Source organism: Bubalus bubalis, chromosome 10 (assembly GCF_019923935.1).
Source record: "Bubalus bubalis isolate 160015118507 breed Murrah chromosome 10, NDDB_SH_1, whole genome shotgun sequence".
Taxonomy (NCBI): domain Eukaryota; kingdom Metazoa; phylum Chordata; class Mammalia; order Artiodactyla; family Bovidae; genus Bubalus; species Bubalus bubalis.
In genome coordinates, this window is record NC_059166.1 from 55,038,509 (window position 1) to 55,058,002 (window position 19,494).

General features: G+C 35.7%; 1 protein-coding gene across 2 annotated transcripts in view; it reads right to left on the minus strand.

The window, feature by feature from the left end:
• Nucleotides 1-19,494, minus strand: part of ASCC3 (activating signal cointegrator 1 complex subunit 3) — a 339,061-nt gene that overhangs the window by 231,558 nt on the left and 88,009 nt on the right. For both annotated transcript variants that reach the window (XM_044924341.1, XM_044924342.1), the window contains 2 exons: nucleotides 19,077-19,277; nucleotides 18,491-18,631 (listed from right to left, as the gene is read on the minus strand). In XM_044924341.1, the coding sequence (XP_044780276.1) occupies nucleotides 18,491-18,631; nucleotides 19,077-19,277 (342 nt within the window). The remainder of the gene's footprint in view (nucleotides 1-18,490; nucleotides 18,632-19,076; nucleotides 19,278-19,494) is intronic.

A 19,494-nucleotide genomic window follows, 5' to 3' on the forward strand; every position in this document is an offset into this window, starting at 1 on the left:
ACTATGAAGGATAAAGTCAGTAAGTTAAAACTCTATTAAAATGTCATGCTTAATTTTCAAAAGACAGTATTACAAACATGAAAAGGTAAGCCTGCTAATGGGAAGAAAATACTTGCTGAGCACATATGCAACATGGAACTTGTATTTCGAGTCATGCAAACTCTTATGACTCTAAAGTAAGACAAACCACCCACATAAAATACTTCAAACAAGACAAAAGACTTGAAAAGATACATCACCAAAGATGGCATACACAGATGCCAAAAAGACACATAAAATATGCTCAACATCATTAGGAAAATGCAAATTAAAATCACAATGAGATGCTACTACAAAGTCACTAGAATAGCTAAAATTAAAGTTGAAGTATTAAGGAGGATGTGAAAGAACTGGAATTTTCATACATGGCTGGTAGGAATATAAAGTATTTCAGCCACTTTGCAAACAGTTCTGTAGTTTCTTAAAAAGTTTACTATGCATCTACCATAATCCTAGCAACTGTACTCCTAGGTACTTATCCGAGAAATGAAAGACATATGTCCACAGAAACGAATATACAAGAATGTTCATAGCAGTGTTACTTGTAATAACCAAAAACTGGAACAAAGGCACAGAACTATGAAAATTGACGGGATAAACAAATCATGATATGTCCATGCAATACAATATTACCTAGTGGTACAAAAGAATAAACCATTAACACAAGCAACAACATGGACGAATATAAAAATAACTACATTGAATGAAAGAAGCCAGATTTTTTTATAAAGCATACACTGTACTATTCTACTTACATAAATTTTCTTTATTGTAAACGAACTTTTATTTTAATGACAGAAAGCATTTCAGTGGTTGCCTGGGGATATGAGTGGCAGATGGTGAGAGACAGATTACAAAGAGACGTGAGGAAACTTTTAGGGCTGATGAATATGTTCATTATTTTGACTGTAGTGATGGTTTCACTGGTATGCACATATGTCAAAACTCACTAAATTGTGTTCTTTAAATATGTACATTTTAGCACATTAGTTATACCTCAATAAAGCTGAAATAAAATGTTTAAAGATCAATTAACACACCTGCATTAAATATGACATATAGTACTCTCTAGCGCTTTCCATAGAAGGTAATTATTATTTTTCTTTCTGGTGAGAAAAGATTCAAATTTAGGAATGAATGAATAGCTTTAATTTTCTTATATATATAAAAAAAAGATCAAACTTAACATAAAAGCATTCTCTTAAACCTTCAAAAGGTTTTCTCCCAGAATCAATTCCACAGATTACTATTCTGCCAAAGGGGTAAGTCAAAAGGATACTCTACTTATAATACTATCAAATAAACACCACTCACTTAACTACACTGTCACTTCTAACACTGGAGGGAAAGCCATCATTTTTTTCCTTTTCTCCTGGATTTTAACAGCCAGGCCTAGTTCAAAGCGTCAGTGTAGCACAAATCAAGTGTAAACTCTGGGGTTATTTCTCATGAAGTACAGTGGGTTAGGAGAATAAAGAACTCAATGAAGATGCAGAAAGAAACTAACATTTGTTGAAGGCCAACTATGTACAAAGCTGTTATCTTCAAAATATCTTTTATATGTTATATCAAATAACAGTGAGACACTTAGAATATTTTAGTCTTCTTTAACTTAAAGGAACAAAGTACTACACAACAAAAATGTTTTTAAGGCAAATAGGAAAAACTAGGTATTATTCTTTTAGACTAATATCTTTTGAGGTTTGGCCCTGCTGTAATCATGACTGATTCCACATACAAAGCACCAAGCCTTACACGCTATAGATAAGGTACCTAATATTTCTTTAAAATAAAAGAAATATTTATAATATATAGATTAGACAGCAATGAGAATTAAGGTACCATATTAAAATACCAAAGAAAATAATTTTAATTTTTCTAAATATAATGGATCCAAAATTAGCTTGCATACAGATGTGCTTTGAATAGTGGGAAAAAAAGAATTATAATTGGAACACCAAGAACTAGATAACTCATGGCCCATCCTATGAGTAAGCCTATGAGAGTCCATCACCCATCAACAGAAAAGACAAGGAACTCTTTCAAGGAAACTAGACCTTATGAATCCCTGGATTTAAAAAAAATGTAAGTTTATGCTTATGGCTAAAAGTGAGCAAGAAGACATTTATGGTAATGTGTTTGATAAATGTGAATGTAAAGGAAACCCCTTAACCAGGAGCTCTTAAAGAATACACTTAAAAACTAGAAGAGAAAATTTTTTTTCTTCACTATATCAATTTAGACTCTGAAATATCCTATTTGGCTCTTTTCCCTCAATATTCAATCTGCTATGAATAAGTAAATAAATGTTATTTTCAATAAAAAGTCATCAGAAGTACATAATGACCACATATCCAATAAAGGGAGTGATCTGCAGCCATCAAATATCATGTAATATAAACTAATCCTTAATAATATACAAACATATTTATTGGAAAAATTTAACAAAATAATACACAATAACTCATTTTTAACATTATACATCCTTGCCTAGCAAAAAGATTAATAGGATATATACTAAACTCTATAATTATCTTTATTTTTAAAACTTTTCTACAATGGGCATGTTATCTTTTGGAATAAAAAAAATGTAGAGTAAAGGAATTTTCAAAATAAACTTAACTTTTAATTCACATTGACTTTAAAAAAAGTGCCACAAAACTCCAATTAGAAATGTAAAACTATGCAACAAAATACACAGAAAGTGACCTGTAACCTACAATGCAGTTTAAAAATACATGATCTAACAGTGTTTATCATAATACAAACAGGCATGCCCTCTAAGGTTGTGGTGACTCTGATTATCCACGAACCAACAGACAGTAAATATTTCTATGTAATGAATTCAAATTAACAAAGGCTCAAATAAATGATGAACCCAAGTACAGTTAGTTTCCTTTAGGAAAGTTATTTATGGCTGTAGCAGCACAAAGCTCTGCAAAAATAAGATTTCATATATTTCCAGTTTTGATATAGGAAAGATGATTTTTTTACAATAATGTGAAAATGAAAACAATACATCTAAGAGAAGCTATTTAGATCAGTCACAGAAATTACAGAAAACACAGTTCCCTACAAGCCCTAAAATTAGCCAGCTCGGCACTTGCATTTTAGGTTTATAGCAACTTTATAGTTCTGTGGCAGAGTTTGAGAAATGGGCCTTTTTGACAACAATTTCCTTGAAGAGTGATTAAAGCACTCGTAACAACAGAAAACTTGCTTTCAAATCAAGAAGTAAGAAACTGCCCCGACCTAACAAGCTCTCAGGATCTTATAGGGCTGTATTTTCTCACTGATATCATACCAGATCAAACTATAGCTTTCTGGAGAAAGCACAAGCATTTGGTATTGTTTAAGAAAGTGTAAGAATTCAGATTAACATTGAAGATTTTCATTCATCAGCTCTTTTAAGCAGAGTTGTTTTTTAATTCTAGAGGTAAATGATAAGAATAAATTCACAATGTCTCAGATGCTAATGAGTATATAGAATGTCCTTATGTTTCTGTGGATGCCTTAGGAGAAGAAACTTGAAGATGTACTTGAATTATAAAGTCTATGCTCTACCCAAGGCAGTTCAGTTTTAGAGAAATTGACTGTTTAAAAGGTAAATTATGCCAAGACAGTAGTTTCCCAGAACTATCATATATTACTGGGTACATACCAATATCTGAAAAGCACATGCCATATCATTAAGACTCATAAAATGTATTTGCCCTAGAGTCGTCAAGAATCATTCTAACTTTTATAGAAGAGGAAGCTCTCTCACCGAATTTTTATTTTTTTAATAACTGCATACTTTTTACATAACTGCATACTTTATAAGGTGTACAAAACCTTTTAGCTGCTTTTGTATAATAGCTAACAAAATAATGGCATTACTGTAGTATTTAACAATATACATGCCAGCAGTGTTAATATACAATGTTTGATCCCCAACACAGGAAAACAACAAGCGTGGCACACTAAAATGTGTAGTGTCCTACTCAAACTGAGGGCCATGTAAGTCTGTATAGATTCCAGCGAATGCTGTGCCCAAACAAGGTATTCTAGGATTATAATTCCTAAGTCATAGCATTCTCTGCTTTATGAAAAAATGGTCACAGGGTTGCCTCGCCTGAAATGAGTGAACCATTAGAACACACTGTGCAGAATGGCATATCATTGTTGTTGTTCAGTCGCTAAGTCATGTCCGACTCTGCAACCCCATGGACTACAGCATGCCAGGCTTCCCTGTCCTTCATTATCTCCCAGAGTTTGCTCAAATTCATGTCCACTGAGTCGATGATGCTGTCTAACTATCTCATCTCTGCTGCCCTCTTCTCCCAGTCTTTCCCAGCTCAGGGTCATTACAATGGCATATACTTGTGCATATTTGCTCTTCCAATTCAAACTCAAGGGGAGAGTAAGATTCAGGAAATCCTAACACACGCCTACCCACCACAAGTATGGAGCATTTAGCACCTTTTACCAGATCTATTAGAAATTATACGTGAAAGCAAAAGTAACATTACGCGTGTGTGTGTGTGTCTTACTTGCTCAGTTATGTTCGACTCACCCATGAGGCTCCTCTGTCCATGGACTTCTCCAAGCAAGAATACTGGAGTCAGTTGCCATTCCCTTCTCCAGGGGATCTTTCCAACCCAGGGATTGAACCTGGGTCTCCTACATGGCAGGCAGATTCTTTACTATCTGAACCACCAGGGAAACCCCAAGTAACATTATATTCCTAACATTCCAGAAAGGTTACCCAAGTTCTTTTGGATTAGCTTGCCCTTCCAACTCAATTTTGTTTATAACTCCAGACATCTTTCATGCTCTAAATATTTAAACCCAAACTCTATTCTTACAAGAAGTTATTTTGTCCTACTACATATTCAGGTTCAAAACTGTCTGCTAGGAAAATGTTATTTTGGTATATTACATCCATTTACTCTCCAACCTGTCAGAACTTTGTCCAGAATGTTAAATGGACCAATTCTACTTACATAAGTCAGACAGAAGTCATAGCCTCAATGGTACTGTATAGATTTTGTCCACATTATAAGATCTATGCAATGTACAGTTCAAGGTATTATATATAAGATGTTCAGAAAATGCTTAAGTATAGTATGTTTTTACATTATTGTTTCTTTCACAGTCAAGAATACCAATTTAAATGCAAAATTCTCAAATGTGGGAAAATGTGAAGTATGAAAAAATGAAAGTAAATGATATACCTATCAACCTCCTTTTCTGCTTACTTTCTTTCTAAATATGTAATAGGAAATATATAAGAAATGAAAGGGTATACTTCAGAGCACAAGGTGCAAGGGTCTCTAAAGCTTAGATCTGGGCTTTACCAATCAATCTATCATCCTCATCAAAGATTTTTGATTAAAGTTTTCCAATTTAACATGTTGAAGATTCCAACCTTATTCAATTTGTACCTTAATACACACCTAAATCCCAAGTAACTAAACTGAATTTTGTGATATTTAAATAATTTCTTATAAATTGAAACGGAAAATTAGAGAAAGAAAAAGTAAAAATTTTAATTAATATCTTAAATTTAACCAAATTTGATCAAGATGTCTGAAAAATAGTCTGCTGCTCAAATATTAAACAGCAAAAAAAAAGTATTCTCTCAAAATAAAAATGGGTATCAGCTGTACTAAAATACCAGAATTAATGGATACGATATGGAAGACAGTTGTATTAAATGTCATAAAAGGGCATGGAGGAATGGATAAATTAAAAAATGCCTTCTATCAGGAGGAGAAAATTTCAGCACTCTAAGAATGTCTTGATATTTCTAAAAGAGAAACCTGACATCAATGAAGGAGAGGCTATGTTAGAAAAAATAACTGTTTTTGAGACTCATTTTGGCTCAGAGCAATATTGTACACAAAACCATAACCTAATTAAACACATATCAAACATGAATGCATATTATTTCAAAATATTTGATATTAACTATTAACCTGTACACTATTTGATACAGCAATTTCTGAGTATTCTCGGGAAGACCAGAAGAGTTTATCATTAATTTTAGATCATGATTAAATTCCAAGTATTCAGTTATGTAGTCACTGTGCTGAAAATTGACACTCCTTTTATAGTTAAAGGATTTGAGCAATTTGTTTTTTGTTTTCTTGGCCGCGCCATGTGGCATGTAGAATTTTAGTTCCTAGACCAGAGACTGAACCTGTGCCCTCTGCAATAGAAGTGCAGAGTCCTAACCAATGGACCACCAGGGCATTCCGTGAGCAAACTGTTTTAAGAAATAAATACATTGCAAGTCACTACTAACAATGAACAGAATTTTCTGGAATATAAATATCAACATTACAAAATTTTTAACATATAATTATACATAAAATATTTGAAGCAGTTGTAAACATTGAAAAGAAAATTTGGTTTAAAACAGACTACTTTCAACATATTCAGGTTTGGTCAGATACATTAAATCAAAGACCAGAGCAACACAGAATATTTACCTGAGGCTGCTTTCTTAAGACTATCAAAACCATCTTAAAACTATCAACTATCTTAAAATTAACTTTTCTTCCTGGGACATGTCTTCACTAGACCAGTGAACATGCTCACTGGTAGCACTTCTCAAGCAAGTTCTAATAATAACTGCTCTGTGAAAGAAGTGATCTATGGTCATTAAGTTTGAAAAATGCTAAGTTAAAGTTAAATAAGTTACATTCAACTACAACGCACCTTAGTTTTTCTTATACACGTAGGATTATCAGTCTCTTACAGGGATCAGATCATCTGACTATCCGACCATACTTTGCAAGTCACTACCCACAATGAACAGAATTTTCATTCTGTTCTGGCATTCACTCATCAGCTCCCCAAAATACTGTACTGCCACACATATACTGGGACAATCTGTTATGGAGTAAAATAAAAGTTAAAATTTTTAATTATTTGTCTCATTTTCACTTATGTTCCCTGCATGTGTGCTAAGTCACTTCAGTTGTGTACAACTCTTTGTGACCCCATGAACAGGGGCCTGCCAGGCTCCTCTGTCCATGGGATTCTCCTGGCAAGAATACTGGCACAGGTTGCCATGCCCTCCTCCAGGGGGTCTTCCAGACCCAGGGATTGAACCCACATCTCTTATGTCTCCTGTAATGCAGATGGGTTCTTTACCACTAGCGCCACCAGGAAAGCCCATTTTTGTTGCCTAAATGAACTGAGAACTTCCAGATGTACAAGCTGGATTTAGAAAAGGCAGAGGAACTAGAGATCAAATTGCCAACATCTGTTGGATCATAGAAAAATCTACACAATTCCAGAAAAACATCTGCTTCTGCTTCATTGATTATACTAAAGCCTTTGACACTGCAGATCACAACTGTGGAAATTCTTCAAGGGATGGGAATACCAGACTACCTTTCCTGCCTCATTAGAAATCTGAAAACAGGTCAAGAAGCAACAGTTAGAACAAGACATGGAACAATGGATTGGTTCAAAATTGGGAAATGAGTATGTCAAGGCTGTATATTGTCACCCAGCTTATTTAACTTATATATATTTGGAGTACATCATGTGAAATGCTGGGCTGGATGAAGCACAAGCTGGAATCAAGACTGCCAGGAGAAATATCAATAACCTCAGATATGCAGATGACACCACCCTTATGGTAGAAAGTGAAGAACTAAAGAGCCTCTTGATGAAAGTGAAAGAGGAGAGTGAAAGAGTTGGCTTAAAACTCAACATTCAGAAAACTAAGATCATGGCATCCAGTCCCATCACTTCATGGCAAATAGATGGGGAACAATGGAAACAGTGGTAGACTTTATTTTTCTGGCTCCAAAATCACTGCAGATGGTGACTGCAGCCATGAAATTAGAAGACTCCTTGAAAGAAAAGTTATGACCAACCTAGACAGCATATTAAAAAGTAGGGACATTACTTTGTCAACAAAGGTCTGTCTAGTCAAGGCTATGTTTTTTCCAGTAGTCATGCATGGATGTGAGAGTTGGACTATAAAGAAAGCTGAGGGCTGAAGAATTGATGCTTTTGAACTGTGGTGTTGGAGAAGACTCTTGAGAGTCCCTTGGACTGCAAGGAGATCCAACCAGTCCATCCTAAAGGAGACCAGTCCTGGGTGTTCATTGGAAGGACTGATGTTGAAGCTGAAACTCCAATACTTTGGCCACTTGATGCGAAGAGCTGACTCATTTGAAAAGACCCTGATGCTGGGAAAGACTGAAGGCAGGAGGAGAAGGGGACGACAGAGGATGAGATGATTGGATGGCATCACCGACTCAATGTACATGAGTTTGGGTAGGCTCCGGGAGTTGGTGATGGACAGGGAGGCCTGGTGTGCTGCAGTTCATGGGCTCGCAAAGAGTCGGACACAACTGAGTGACTGAACTGAACTGATGAAGGTGAAAGAGGAAAGTGAAAAAGTTGGCTTAAAACTCAACATTCAAAACTCTAAGATCATAGCATCCAGTCCCATTATTTCATGGCAAATAGATGGAGAGACAATGAAAACAGTGACAGACTTTATTTTCACAGCCTCCAAAAATCACTGCAGATGATAACTGCAGCCATGAGATTATAAGACTCGATCCTTGGGAGAAAAGCTATGACCAACCTAGGCAGCATATTAAAAAGCAGAGACATTACTATGCTTACAAAGTCAAAGCTATAGTTTTTTCTGTAGTCATGTATGGAAGTGAGAGCTGAACAATAAAAAAGGCTGAGCACCAAAGAACTGATGCCTCTGAACTTTGAAAAAGACTCCTCGGAGTCCCTTAGACAGCAAGGAGATCAAACCAGTCAATCCTAAAGGAAATCAGTCCTGAATATTCACTGGAAGGACTGGTGCTGAAACTGAAGCTCCAATACTTTGGCCACCTGATGAGAAGAGCTGAATAATTGGAAAAGACCCTGATGCTGGGAAAGAATGAAGGCAGGAGGAGAAGGGGACGACAGAGGATGTGATGGTTGGATGGCATCACTGACTCAATGGACATGAGTTTGAGCAAACTCCAGGAGATGAAGGACAGAGAAGCCTAGCATGCTGTAGTCCACAGGGTTGCAAAGAGTTGGACACAACTGAGCAACTGAGCAACAACAACAACAAGCAAAAATAAATAAAAGAATTATTGAAATCACAAAGTTGGTAAGTTCTCAGTTTTAGCTTTAGCATAAAACCCTCATACTAACTACTGAACACTGAAAAAGTGTGCAGCAAAATTTACCTTCAGGACATACAAAACTTCAGGGTAGCTTGCAGCACAATTAGTGTCTGTCCCCAGGCACTGAACATCTTCTTGACACCTGACGCCCACAGAGGCAATCCACAGAGAGCTCTTCTCTCTCATTTTCTATGCAGACCAACCAGACCGGATTTAAAATCAGCTAAGACAATTTAATAAATGGATACTTTTGAAACTGCTAAAGAGGCATATCACTTCATGGGAAATAGATGGGGAAACAGTGTCAGACTTATTTTTTGGGGGCTCCAAAATCACTGCAGATGGTGACTGCAGCCATGAAATTAAAAGACGCTTACTCCTTGGAAGAAAAGTTATGACCAACCTAGATAGCATATTCAAAAGCAGAGACATTACTTTGCCAACAAAGGTCAGTCTGGTCAAGGCTATGGTTTTTCCTGTGGTCATGTATGGATGTGAGAGTTGGACTGTGAAGAAAGCTGAGCGCCGAAGAATTGATGCTTTTGAACTGTGGTGTTGGAGAAGACTCTTGAGAGTCCCTTGGACTGCAAGGAGATCCAACCAGTCCACTCTGAAGGAGATCAGCCCTGGGATTTCTTTCGAAGGAATGATGCTAAAACTGAAACTCCAGTACTTCGGCCACCTCATGCTAAGAGTTGACTCACTGGAAAAGACTGATGCTGGGAGGGATTGGGGGCAAGAGGAGAAGGGGATGACATAGGATGAGATGGCTGGATGGCATCACTGATTCAATGGACGTGAGTCTCAGGTGATGGACAGGGAGGCCTGGCATGCTACGATTCATGGGGTCGCAAAGAGTTGGACACGACTGAGCGACTGAACTGAACTGAAAGAGGCACAACAAATGAGCTCTCAAGAAGATGTAGGATTAAAACACTTTTGGAGATACAAGTTCATAATTCAGTAAATAGCTACTTAATGATGATTTTACATATACCTCAAATGTGTCCCTTAAAACACCAGCCTTGTTATGACTCAAATCTAGGATTCTTTCGCGAAACGTTTTACATTTTCTGTCTAAAAGTACTAGGTCAAGTGATAATTTTATAAAATGATCTGGTTAATTCAATTAGAAGAGTAATTTATTTTTATTATAAATAGAGTATGAATGAATTCCTTAGAGGTGAAGTTACTAAAAGTAAATTTTTTGAATTATGTCTAAATGGAAGATGGAAGAGCACACAAAATAAAATATTTTATGTTATAGATGTCATCAGGAGATTTAAGATTCGTATGTTTAAAGAATCCTGTTTTTTTTTTTTTTTTTTTTTCTCGAATAAGACACAAAGGTAATTTATCAAGAATTTCCCCCTTAAAATAAGGTCTGGAATTGTTATTAATCAAAGAAACACTGGTAGTTTAAAACTTGCTCTGAGTGGGTGTTTATATTCAATTAGCCAAATTTAAAAGGACAAATGATGTTTCCAAATGTCATAATAGTTAAACCTCTTTCTCACAAGTAAAAAATACATTAGAATGATTTTGAACTCTGAACATTATACTACTTTTACTTTTCTGTTTTATGACATTTTTTCTTCTCAGAGATAAAAATATTGTTCTGTTTTCAACTTTTAATTCAGTAATTCTGCAAAATATATCAAAGCTCCGGACTTCTAAAATAAAAAAAAATCAACTTTTTTAGTAACCCCTCACATACATCTTAGTCATTATTTTGTGATCATTTTAATTGTCTTGTCCATTACCATAAGAACAGTGAATTTTCTAACTTTCACTCAATAAAGCAGAATGAACTGGTGTAAATTCCACTCTTCAGTTCAAAAACACATAAGAGGAACTACTTAAAGCAACACAAACACACATACACTAAGCTAAAGAAATCAGGGTCAGCGACTGCTGCTGCTGCTGCTGCTGCTGCTGCTGCTGTTGAGTTGCTCCAGTCGTGTCTGACTCTGTGCGACCCCATAGACGGCAGCACACCAGGCTCCCCCGTCCCTGGGATTGTCCAGGCAAGAACACTGGAGTGGGTTGCCATTTCCTTCTCCAATGCATGACTACTCTCAAAGTTATTGAGACCAAACTGCTGTAATTTATAGATTATATCACCATCAACAGAGACAATCGATCAAGGCTTCCTGGTAATCAGGGGTAAAGAATCTGCCTATAATGCAGGAGATGTGGGCTCACTCCTTGGGTCTGGAAGATTCCCTGGAGAAGGAAATGGCAACTCATTCCAATATTCTTGCTGGAAAATCCAATGGACATAGAAGCCTGGCAGGCTACAGTCCACGGGGTCACAAAAGAGTCAGACATGACTTAGTGACTAAACAACAACGGAAACATAGACAATGAAAGATATTTAAGATAAGCTGTTAGCATTCATAAGAGCATATAGCAGGACGATGGGATGTAATATAAACATACAGAAATTGATACTGTTCTTAAACTCCAATGGTACCTATTACATAAGAGAAATTTTAAAAGACAGCAAATGATAATACAAGATCCTCTGAAATAAATCTTAAAAGAGATGTATTAATAGAAGACTCACAATGAAAATTACAAAACATTTTGAAGGGCAAAAAGGACCTAAAAAGTGGAATATATACAATACTCATGGATGGAGAGATGACATGATAAACCTGTCAGTTCTCCCCCAAACTAATTCATAAACTCAATGCAATCTACAAAATCACAACAGATCCTTTTAAATTAGAGTCTTATTTCAAAATGAAAATACTCAAATAAAGGTTGAAGAACATTTAAAGTTATTCTGAAAAATAAGAATAAAATAAAGATGTGGAATTTGTTTATATTCAAGACTTATTCTAAAATAACAGTAATTAAAACAGCATAGGCCTAAGACCAGGCTAGAGATACACAACATGAATGCAATAACAGAAAATTCAGTCACAGCCACAACAGTAGAATTTTGAATATCATAAAGATGGCATTTCAAATTTACCAGGAAAATTTATAAAGAAGGTGATGATGAAATAGTTGGCTTTTCTTAGGTTAAAAAAAAAAATTAAAAAAAAAAATTAGAATTCTGCCCTCACAGATACAACAACTAAAATTCAGAGATTCAAGACTTAAATATGAAAAACAAGTTTTAACTCTACTAGAAGAAAAATATAGGAGAAAGATCTCATAAACTTGGGTTAAAGTATAGGCATTCCTCGTTTCCCTGCATCTCACTTGCTGTGCATTGCAGATACTGTGTTTTTTTTTTTACAAATGGTGAAGGTTTGTGGCAACCCTGCACTGTCAGATGATAGCTAGCGTTTTTTAGCATTACTAATTTTAAAATTAAGACATTACATTATCTTTTAAGACACAGAGCTATTGAACATGTACTCAGCTAAGGTACAGTATAAATAACTTTTACATGAATTGGGAAACCAAAAAATTCATGACTTGCTTTATTGCAATATTTGCTTTATTGTGGTCATCTGGAACCAAACTGGCACTATCTCCAAAGTATGCATGTAGTATTTCTAAGAAAATAAAACAAACTTCTTGTAATTTTAAGTCTGGCTGGATAAGACAGATTAGACACATTTCATCTCATCAATAATTTATTATACCTAAAAGCCCTAGAGACTTCCCTGGTGGCTCAGACGGTAAAGCGTCTGACTACAATGCGGGAGACCTGGGTTTGATCCCTGGGTGGGGAAGATCCTCTGGAGAAGGAAATGGCAACCTACCCCAGTACTCTTGCCTGGAAAATCCCATGGATGGAAGAGCCTGGTAGGCTACAGTCCGTGGGGTCGCAAAGAGTCGGACACGACTGAGTGACTTCACCTTACCTTACCTTACCTTACCTTAAAAGCCCTAGATAAAAATACATGAAACAGACATCAGAAGACTCTAAAATTCAGAAAGAAGAAGTGAACAAAATAAAACATTCAAGATCCAAAGATACTTTTAGATATTTTCTCTAAACAAAGTACTGATGGAGGGCAGCCCTGATGAACAGAAACTTTTAGATAACACCAGAGAAATAGGGGAGGAGAAAAAGGAGAGGAGAAACCTTTTCTAAAATTTCTGACCAGCATTTTCACTGAGATTCAAAAGAATACTGCATCTCTGATATTAGGAAAGAATGCAGAAGGGACAATCTGAATTGAGGAAATAATGCAAGAAAAAGTGTGACTGCTCCATGGAACCACTGAAAAGCCAAATGAATATTATAAAATAGCAATTTATCTTGATAAAGCATACATTTAGGGGGAGAAGTTTGAAATTAATGGTAGGTATAGAATACTGAAAAATAAGTTCTGAAAAGTGGATTGATGCTTTCACTGATGACAACCTTACTGTTTAAAGTTGCTCTTCAGTTGAACAACAAAGAGGTGTCTGCTCCCTACACAGACTATTTCTCATGACTAATAAATCTTAGAACTATACAATTCTCTCTTGTAAAAGGAAATTTTATATCAAATCTCAATAAAATCATAACCTCTGCTTGACCTGACAATCCCTGCTGCTAAGTCGCTTCAGTCGTGTCCGACTCTGTGCGACCCCAGAGATGGCAGCCCACCAGGCTCCCCTGTCCCTGGGATTCTCCAGGCAAGAACACTGGAGTGGGTTGCCATTTCCTTCTCCCATGCATGAAAGTGAAAAGTGAAAGTGAAGTCGCTCAGTCGTGTCCGACTCCTAGCGACCCCATGGACTGCAGCCTACCAGGCTCCTCCGTCCATGGGATTTTCCAGGCAAGAGTACTGGAGTGGGGTGCCATTGCCTTCCCTGTGACAATCCCTAGTGAACCACAAAACAGATTACATCTCACATTATATTTAATTTATACAAGATTCTTAACAAGCTAGGTAGTTGCAGTTAATTCAATAAGCAATAAAGAGCCAATGAAATTTTATGAGCAAGGAAATAATACGATCAGAACAGCATGACAGAGAGCTTGCAAAATGAGATCAATTTGCCTTCCCATGCTGAAGTAAAATAAAATAAACCAATAACATTGAAAACATATTTTTAAAATGACAGGGAAAATTTAAGATTATATTTAATTGTTTAAGTTATCGGGAAACTTACTTACCAAAAGAAATATACAATGGGAATCATTAAAAAGCTATTAAAAATTCTAAAAGTGGAAAAGGAAGGAAAGCAGGAAATTAAAAATTCAAAAAAAGTTGAGTGTGTGTGTACTCCCACATGCCCTGCAATATTCCTATTCTGTTCTCTCTGCAGCCCAATCTCGAAGGCAGTGACGGCAGTGCAGTCTACTAATCTGTAAGAATGTGAGAACACAAAGAGAGATAGGGTGGAAGAGGTTAATAGCTACATAGTTTCAGGTCTACAAAAATTACTGTCACAGATAGTAGGGGTATGCTGGAGGAGAATGAAAAGCAAGCATAGAATAGGAAGCCACTGATAAACTATTACCGTGGCCAAGCACACGGTTCCTGCCCTTACAGAGTTAACAAATATTGCCAAAGCATGCAGAGAAGATCTAGGGAAGTACGGAGATGAGCAAACGAGAGACAAAGAGATGGTAATCAATCTTCTGAAAATATAATACATAAATCGAGATAGATTTTGACAAGTTTTGCTTTCTGTATGTATGAGATGAAGACACTACTCAATAAGGTTACTGTAATGCCTTAGTGAGAATGTATATATGAACTTACTATAGTGATTGGTCCATAATTTGAATTCAAATGTTATAATCTCTTTCCATAAGTATTCTTTCATAAGCATCAGTAATGCAACTGAATATGGCGCAATAGCAATCAAAATTTTATTTGAGAGTGGTCCAAATTTCTAAGACCAGATCCAAAATCATGGGCTTGGTGGACTAGGTATTTTTTTATGAATATAAATGAATGATGCTACAGGACTCAGGCAAGAGGAAATAAGGTACTTACAGAGTTCAAACTGAGTTTTTTAGAACTCAGGGTAAGATTCAGACAAATGTCAATGGATAAAGGAAGATATGAAAAAGAGAAAATGCAAGATGAAACTTACTAACCAGAAAATTCATTTGAGAAAATGTTGAGTAAAGTGATTTTAGAAAAAGCAAAAACAGTCTGGCTGAAGTCTATATTAGAAAATCATTAAAAAGGCTGAAGATTAGACTGGATGTAGATTATGAAGAGAATCCAGTGTAATATACAAGGAGCTTTCTCCTAAAGTAGTGAAACGTTCTTAAAACGTTTTGCCTTTGGGACTCCTCTGCACTCTTAAAAACTACTGAGGCTCCAGAAAAGCTTTTTTTTCCTGGATTAAATCTATCAATATGTCTTATATTATAAATTGAAACTAAGAGATCCTTACAACACACGAATACAAAGTACTCATTCCATTAACTGTCATTGATGATGAAAATCACATGTTATGTAGCTGGAAAACCAACTGAATTCTTGTGAGATAATGCGAGTAAAAGAAAAAAACATCATAATATTGTTACAAAAATGCATTTTAACCTCTTTGCTCCCCTGAGGAGTCTCAGCAAATTCTGGGTGTCTCCATATCCATTTTGAGAGTGGCCTTTCTATAGCAATGAGAATGACCAAATCAATGCAGGGAATTGTTTTTGTTTTTGTTTTTTTAACCAGTCTGTTATTGGTATGCAGAAAGACTAGAGCAGAAAGATACAGAGGAAAAGCCCTAGATTTGGCATAGCAGTGAGTTAGATATGATTACCACAGCCAAATTTAACATTTACAGAAAATTTCATGAGTCTAGAATTGCAAGTAGCAAAAGAGAAACAAACTGACTTAATTTCTTCCCTTAATTTCATTGTACCACTTTTTCCCTCCATGGACATACCATACCCTTGTTTTACTGATTTTCTTTCAAATACTACCAAGTTCCTTTGGCATCCTGGTGGTTTAAATCACCAAGACCACCACCAACAACAATAAATTGTGTTGGCAAAAGTGACATATTTTAGCAGAAACAGACTTTGAAATCTGAAAACTTGGAATCCAGTTCTTTCTACATGATTGACTAGAAATGGGACCCCAGGCAAGAACTGTTACCTCAGTAAGCCTCATTCTCCTCAATAGAACTGCAGTGTTACATTTGTATTGAGTGATAGGTTATGAAACAACTGAAGAAAAATAATTATGCTAAATAAAACGATGCCTAAAGTAAAATGAAAACTATGCATATTTTATAGATGATAACATTAACACATTCTTATGGTAGAAAACATGGGGGGAAAAATCTTCCATAATCCTACAACCAGACATAACTACTATTAATGTAATTATTCCTCCTGATAGTGATTTGGTTGTTATATAGAATAGATAATTATATTAATACAAAGAGTTGTTTCTATATTTTTTTTCTAAACTTTAATTTCTAAGGTCATTACAAATTCCCAGAAAACATAACTTTAAGGAATATTTTACTTCATCAAGTGAAATATCATACTGTTCAACTAGTCTTCTATTCATATAGATATTTAACTTCTCTTAATCTTTGCTATATATTTTTTAAAATACTACAGAACACTGTTGCTGTTTAGTCACTAAGTCATATCTGACTCTTTTGCGACCCCATGGACTGTAGCCTGCCAGGCTCTTCTGCACATGGGATTTCCCAGGCAGGAATACTGGAGAGAGTTGCCATTTTCTTCTCCAGGAGATCTTTCTGAACCAGGGACCAAACCTGCATCTCCTGCATTGGCAGGTGGATTCGTTACCACTGAGTCACCAGGGAAGCCCCTATATGAACATGCCTGTATATAAATATTAAGATTTGATTTTAAGAGTGTCTATGAAAAAAGAAGGGTATGGATAAAAAGTAAAAATAATAACTGGCAAAACTGACCAAAATGTTTATTACAATGCACTCTATCCTTATCAAGTCCAAAATACATTCAACTGGAACTTGATTTTCTATCTTTGCTATGTGGTTCACTATACCCAGTATTCCCATTGTTGGGTTGGATTGTTGCATCCCAAAATGTACATCTACCCAGAAGTTAACCTTATTTAGAAAAAGTATCTTTGTGGACATACTGAAGGTAAGGACCTTCAGATAAGATCATATGTATTAGGGTAGGTCCTAAAGACTGTTCTTAGAAAAGTAGGAGGAAAAATATGCAGAAGTGTCCATGTGAGAAGCAGGCAGAGACTGGAGTGATGTGTGTACAGGCCATAGAATGCCAAGGACTGCCAGCAGCCACCAAAAACTAGGAGAGATGTGAAAACGATACTGTATCAGAGCCTCCAGAAGGAACTAAATCCCACTGTCACCCTGAACTGTGAGAGAATTAAGTTTCTGATATTTTAAGCTACAAAACTTGTGATAATTTGTTATGGCAGCCTTAGGACCTGAAGATAATCTCCAATCACATTTTAAATCAATGCCTATTCACTGTTTCAAAAGCCTCATCACCTATTTCCCACTAAATTCCCCTGAATTCTCCCATTAATATTTGGTTATATATTATTTTATTTTTTTAAAGCACTATAAACATCACCTTACTTACATGTTGCATCCATTAATGATAATCTAGTTGCAATTCTAATGTAGTTTTTGTTTACTCAGTCATAATACAAGATCTTCACAGGCAGAGACTGTATCTTAGATGTCTTAGTTGTCATACATTTCACTTAACACAGTGCTATATACAGTGTATGATTTAATGGTATCCTATTTGCTTAAAAAGTGAAAGTGAAGTAGCTCAGTCGTGTCCGACTCTTAGCGACCCCGTGGACTGTAGCCTACCAGGCTTCTCCCTCCGTAGGATTCTCTAGGCAAGAACACTGGAGTGGGTTGCCACTTCCTTCTCCAGGGGATCTTCCCGACCCAGGGATCGAACTCTGGTCTCCCGCATTGCAGGCAGATGCTTTAACCTCTGAACCACCAGGGAAAAAAAGGATGACTAAAAACTTTTTTATGTACATTAAATCATCTTCATGGAATAGTTTAGAATGCTTATGGGATCATTTAAAGGTCTATATATTTTCCTGCTCTTAAAACTGAAGCCTGGTCTTACCTACATCCTCACTGCCTATTGTTTTAAAAGATCAATATCTATTGTCAATGACTTAAATATCTACACTAGCAATCTAACAATATTCAAGATACAGCAAGAATTATGGAAGTTAGAAGGGATATAACAGAATAAAGCACCAGTAAAAACCTCTTCTGTAGATGCTAAGATGTGGTTACAAACAAAAGAAGTTCACCATATAATATTCATATTACATTTTATAGTTACTTAAGGAACAGCTGTTTAACAATTTTCATAACTACCTGGAAAAAAAAGATAGTATTAAACAACAACAAAAAAATCTAAGTATACAACATACCTGAGTTCGTAAAATTTCATTTTTTGACAACTGCATGTCACCAGTCAATTCTTTCACAACGATGCCCAGTGGCTCCAAACGTTTGCTGAAGTAATTTGTCATTTCAGCTGCCAAGGCTTTCATTGGAGCAACATATACAATCTGTGCCCAAGAAACACTAGCTTGATGAATGAGTAAAACTACAATGTCATTTGTTTCAAAGAAGTCAACTGAAGTCATATTTATTACAACATATGATTCTAGCCACTTATGGTGAAAAATCTTAATACTGATAGATGAAAGATACTTATCTTTGTTGTATAAGTGTACAGCTGTTTAAAGAACTATGGAATGTTTATATAGCATCATCACTTTGAAAATTGGTGCTTTAAAGCTAAGTGCATTTTGATAGCTTTCACAGGGATAGTGGGACTTTCATAACACAAAGAGGTATTGCCTAAAAGTAATGAAGGAAACCATGCAGCATTCTTTATATGACTTCATTTATAATATCCTTAAAAACTACCACATATCAGACAACATATACAACTGCAAAATGATTTTAGATTTTACAATTTAAAAAGCTGTTTTTCAATTTAGTTCCTACCTTAAATTCATTCTTTTTGATAACACCTTGCTGAAAATGTTGGCGAATTTCATGTAAAACTGTAAGCATCGCAATGTTGGTTTTTCCAGCTCCAGTAGGGGCACAAATCAGCATGTTCTCATTGGTGTTGTAGGCAGTCTCAAACACAATTGACTGGATTCTATTGAGTCTCCTCATTCCTTTAAAAGCCAGCTGTCCAATCTAAAAAGAAAAAAAAAAAAATTATCCACGATAAACTAAAAATATGAAGGTCCCACACAAAACATTAAATGCCATCTTTTTTTAATTAAAAAGAAAGACTTGTTTAGTCTCTCAAATCCTGTATCTAAGCTGTATGCAGTTGAGAACAACTCACAACTACTGCATAATTCTAATGCACCTGGGAATTGAAACTCAGTAAATTTGAAAAATATGATGA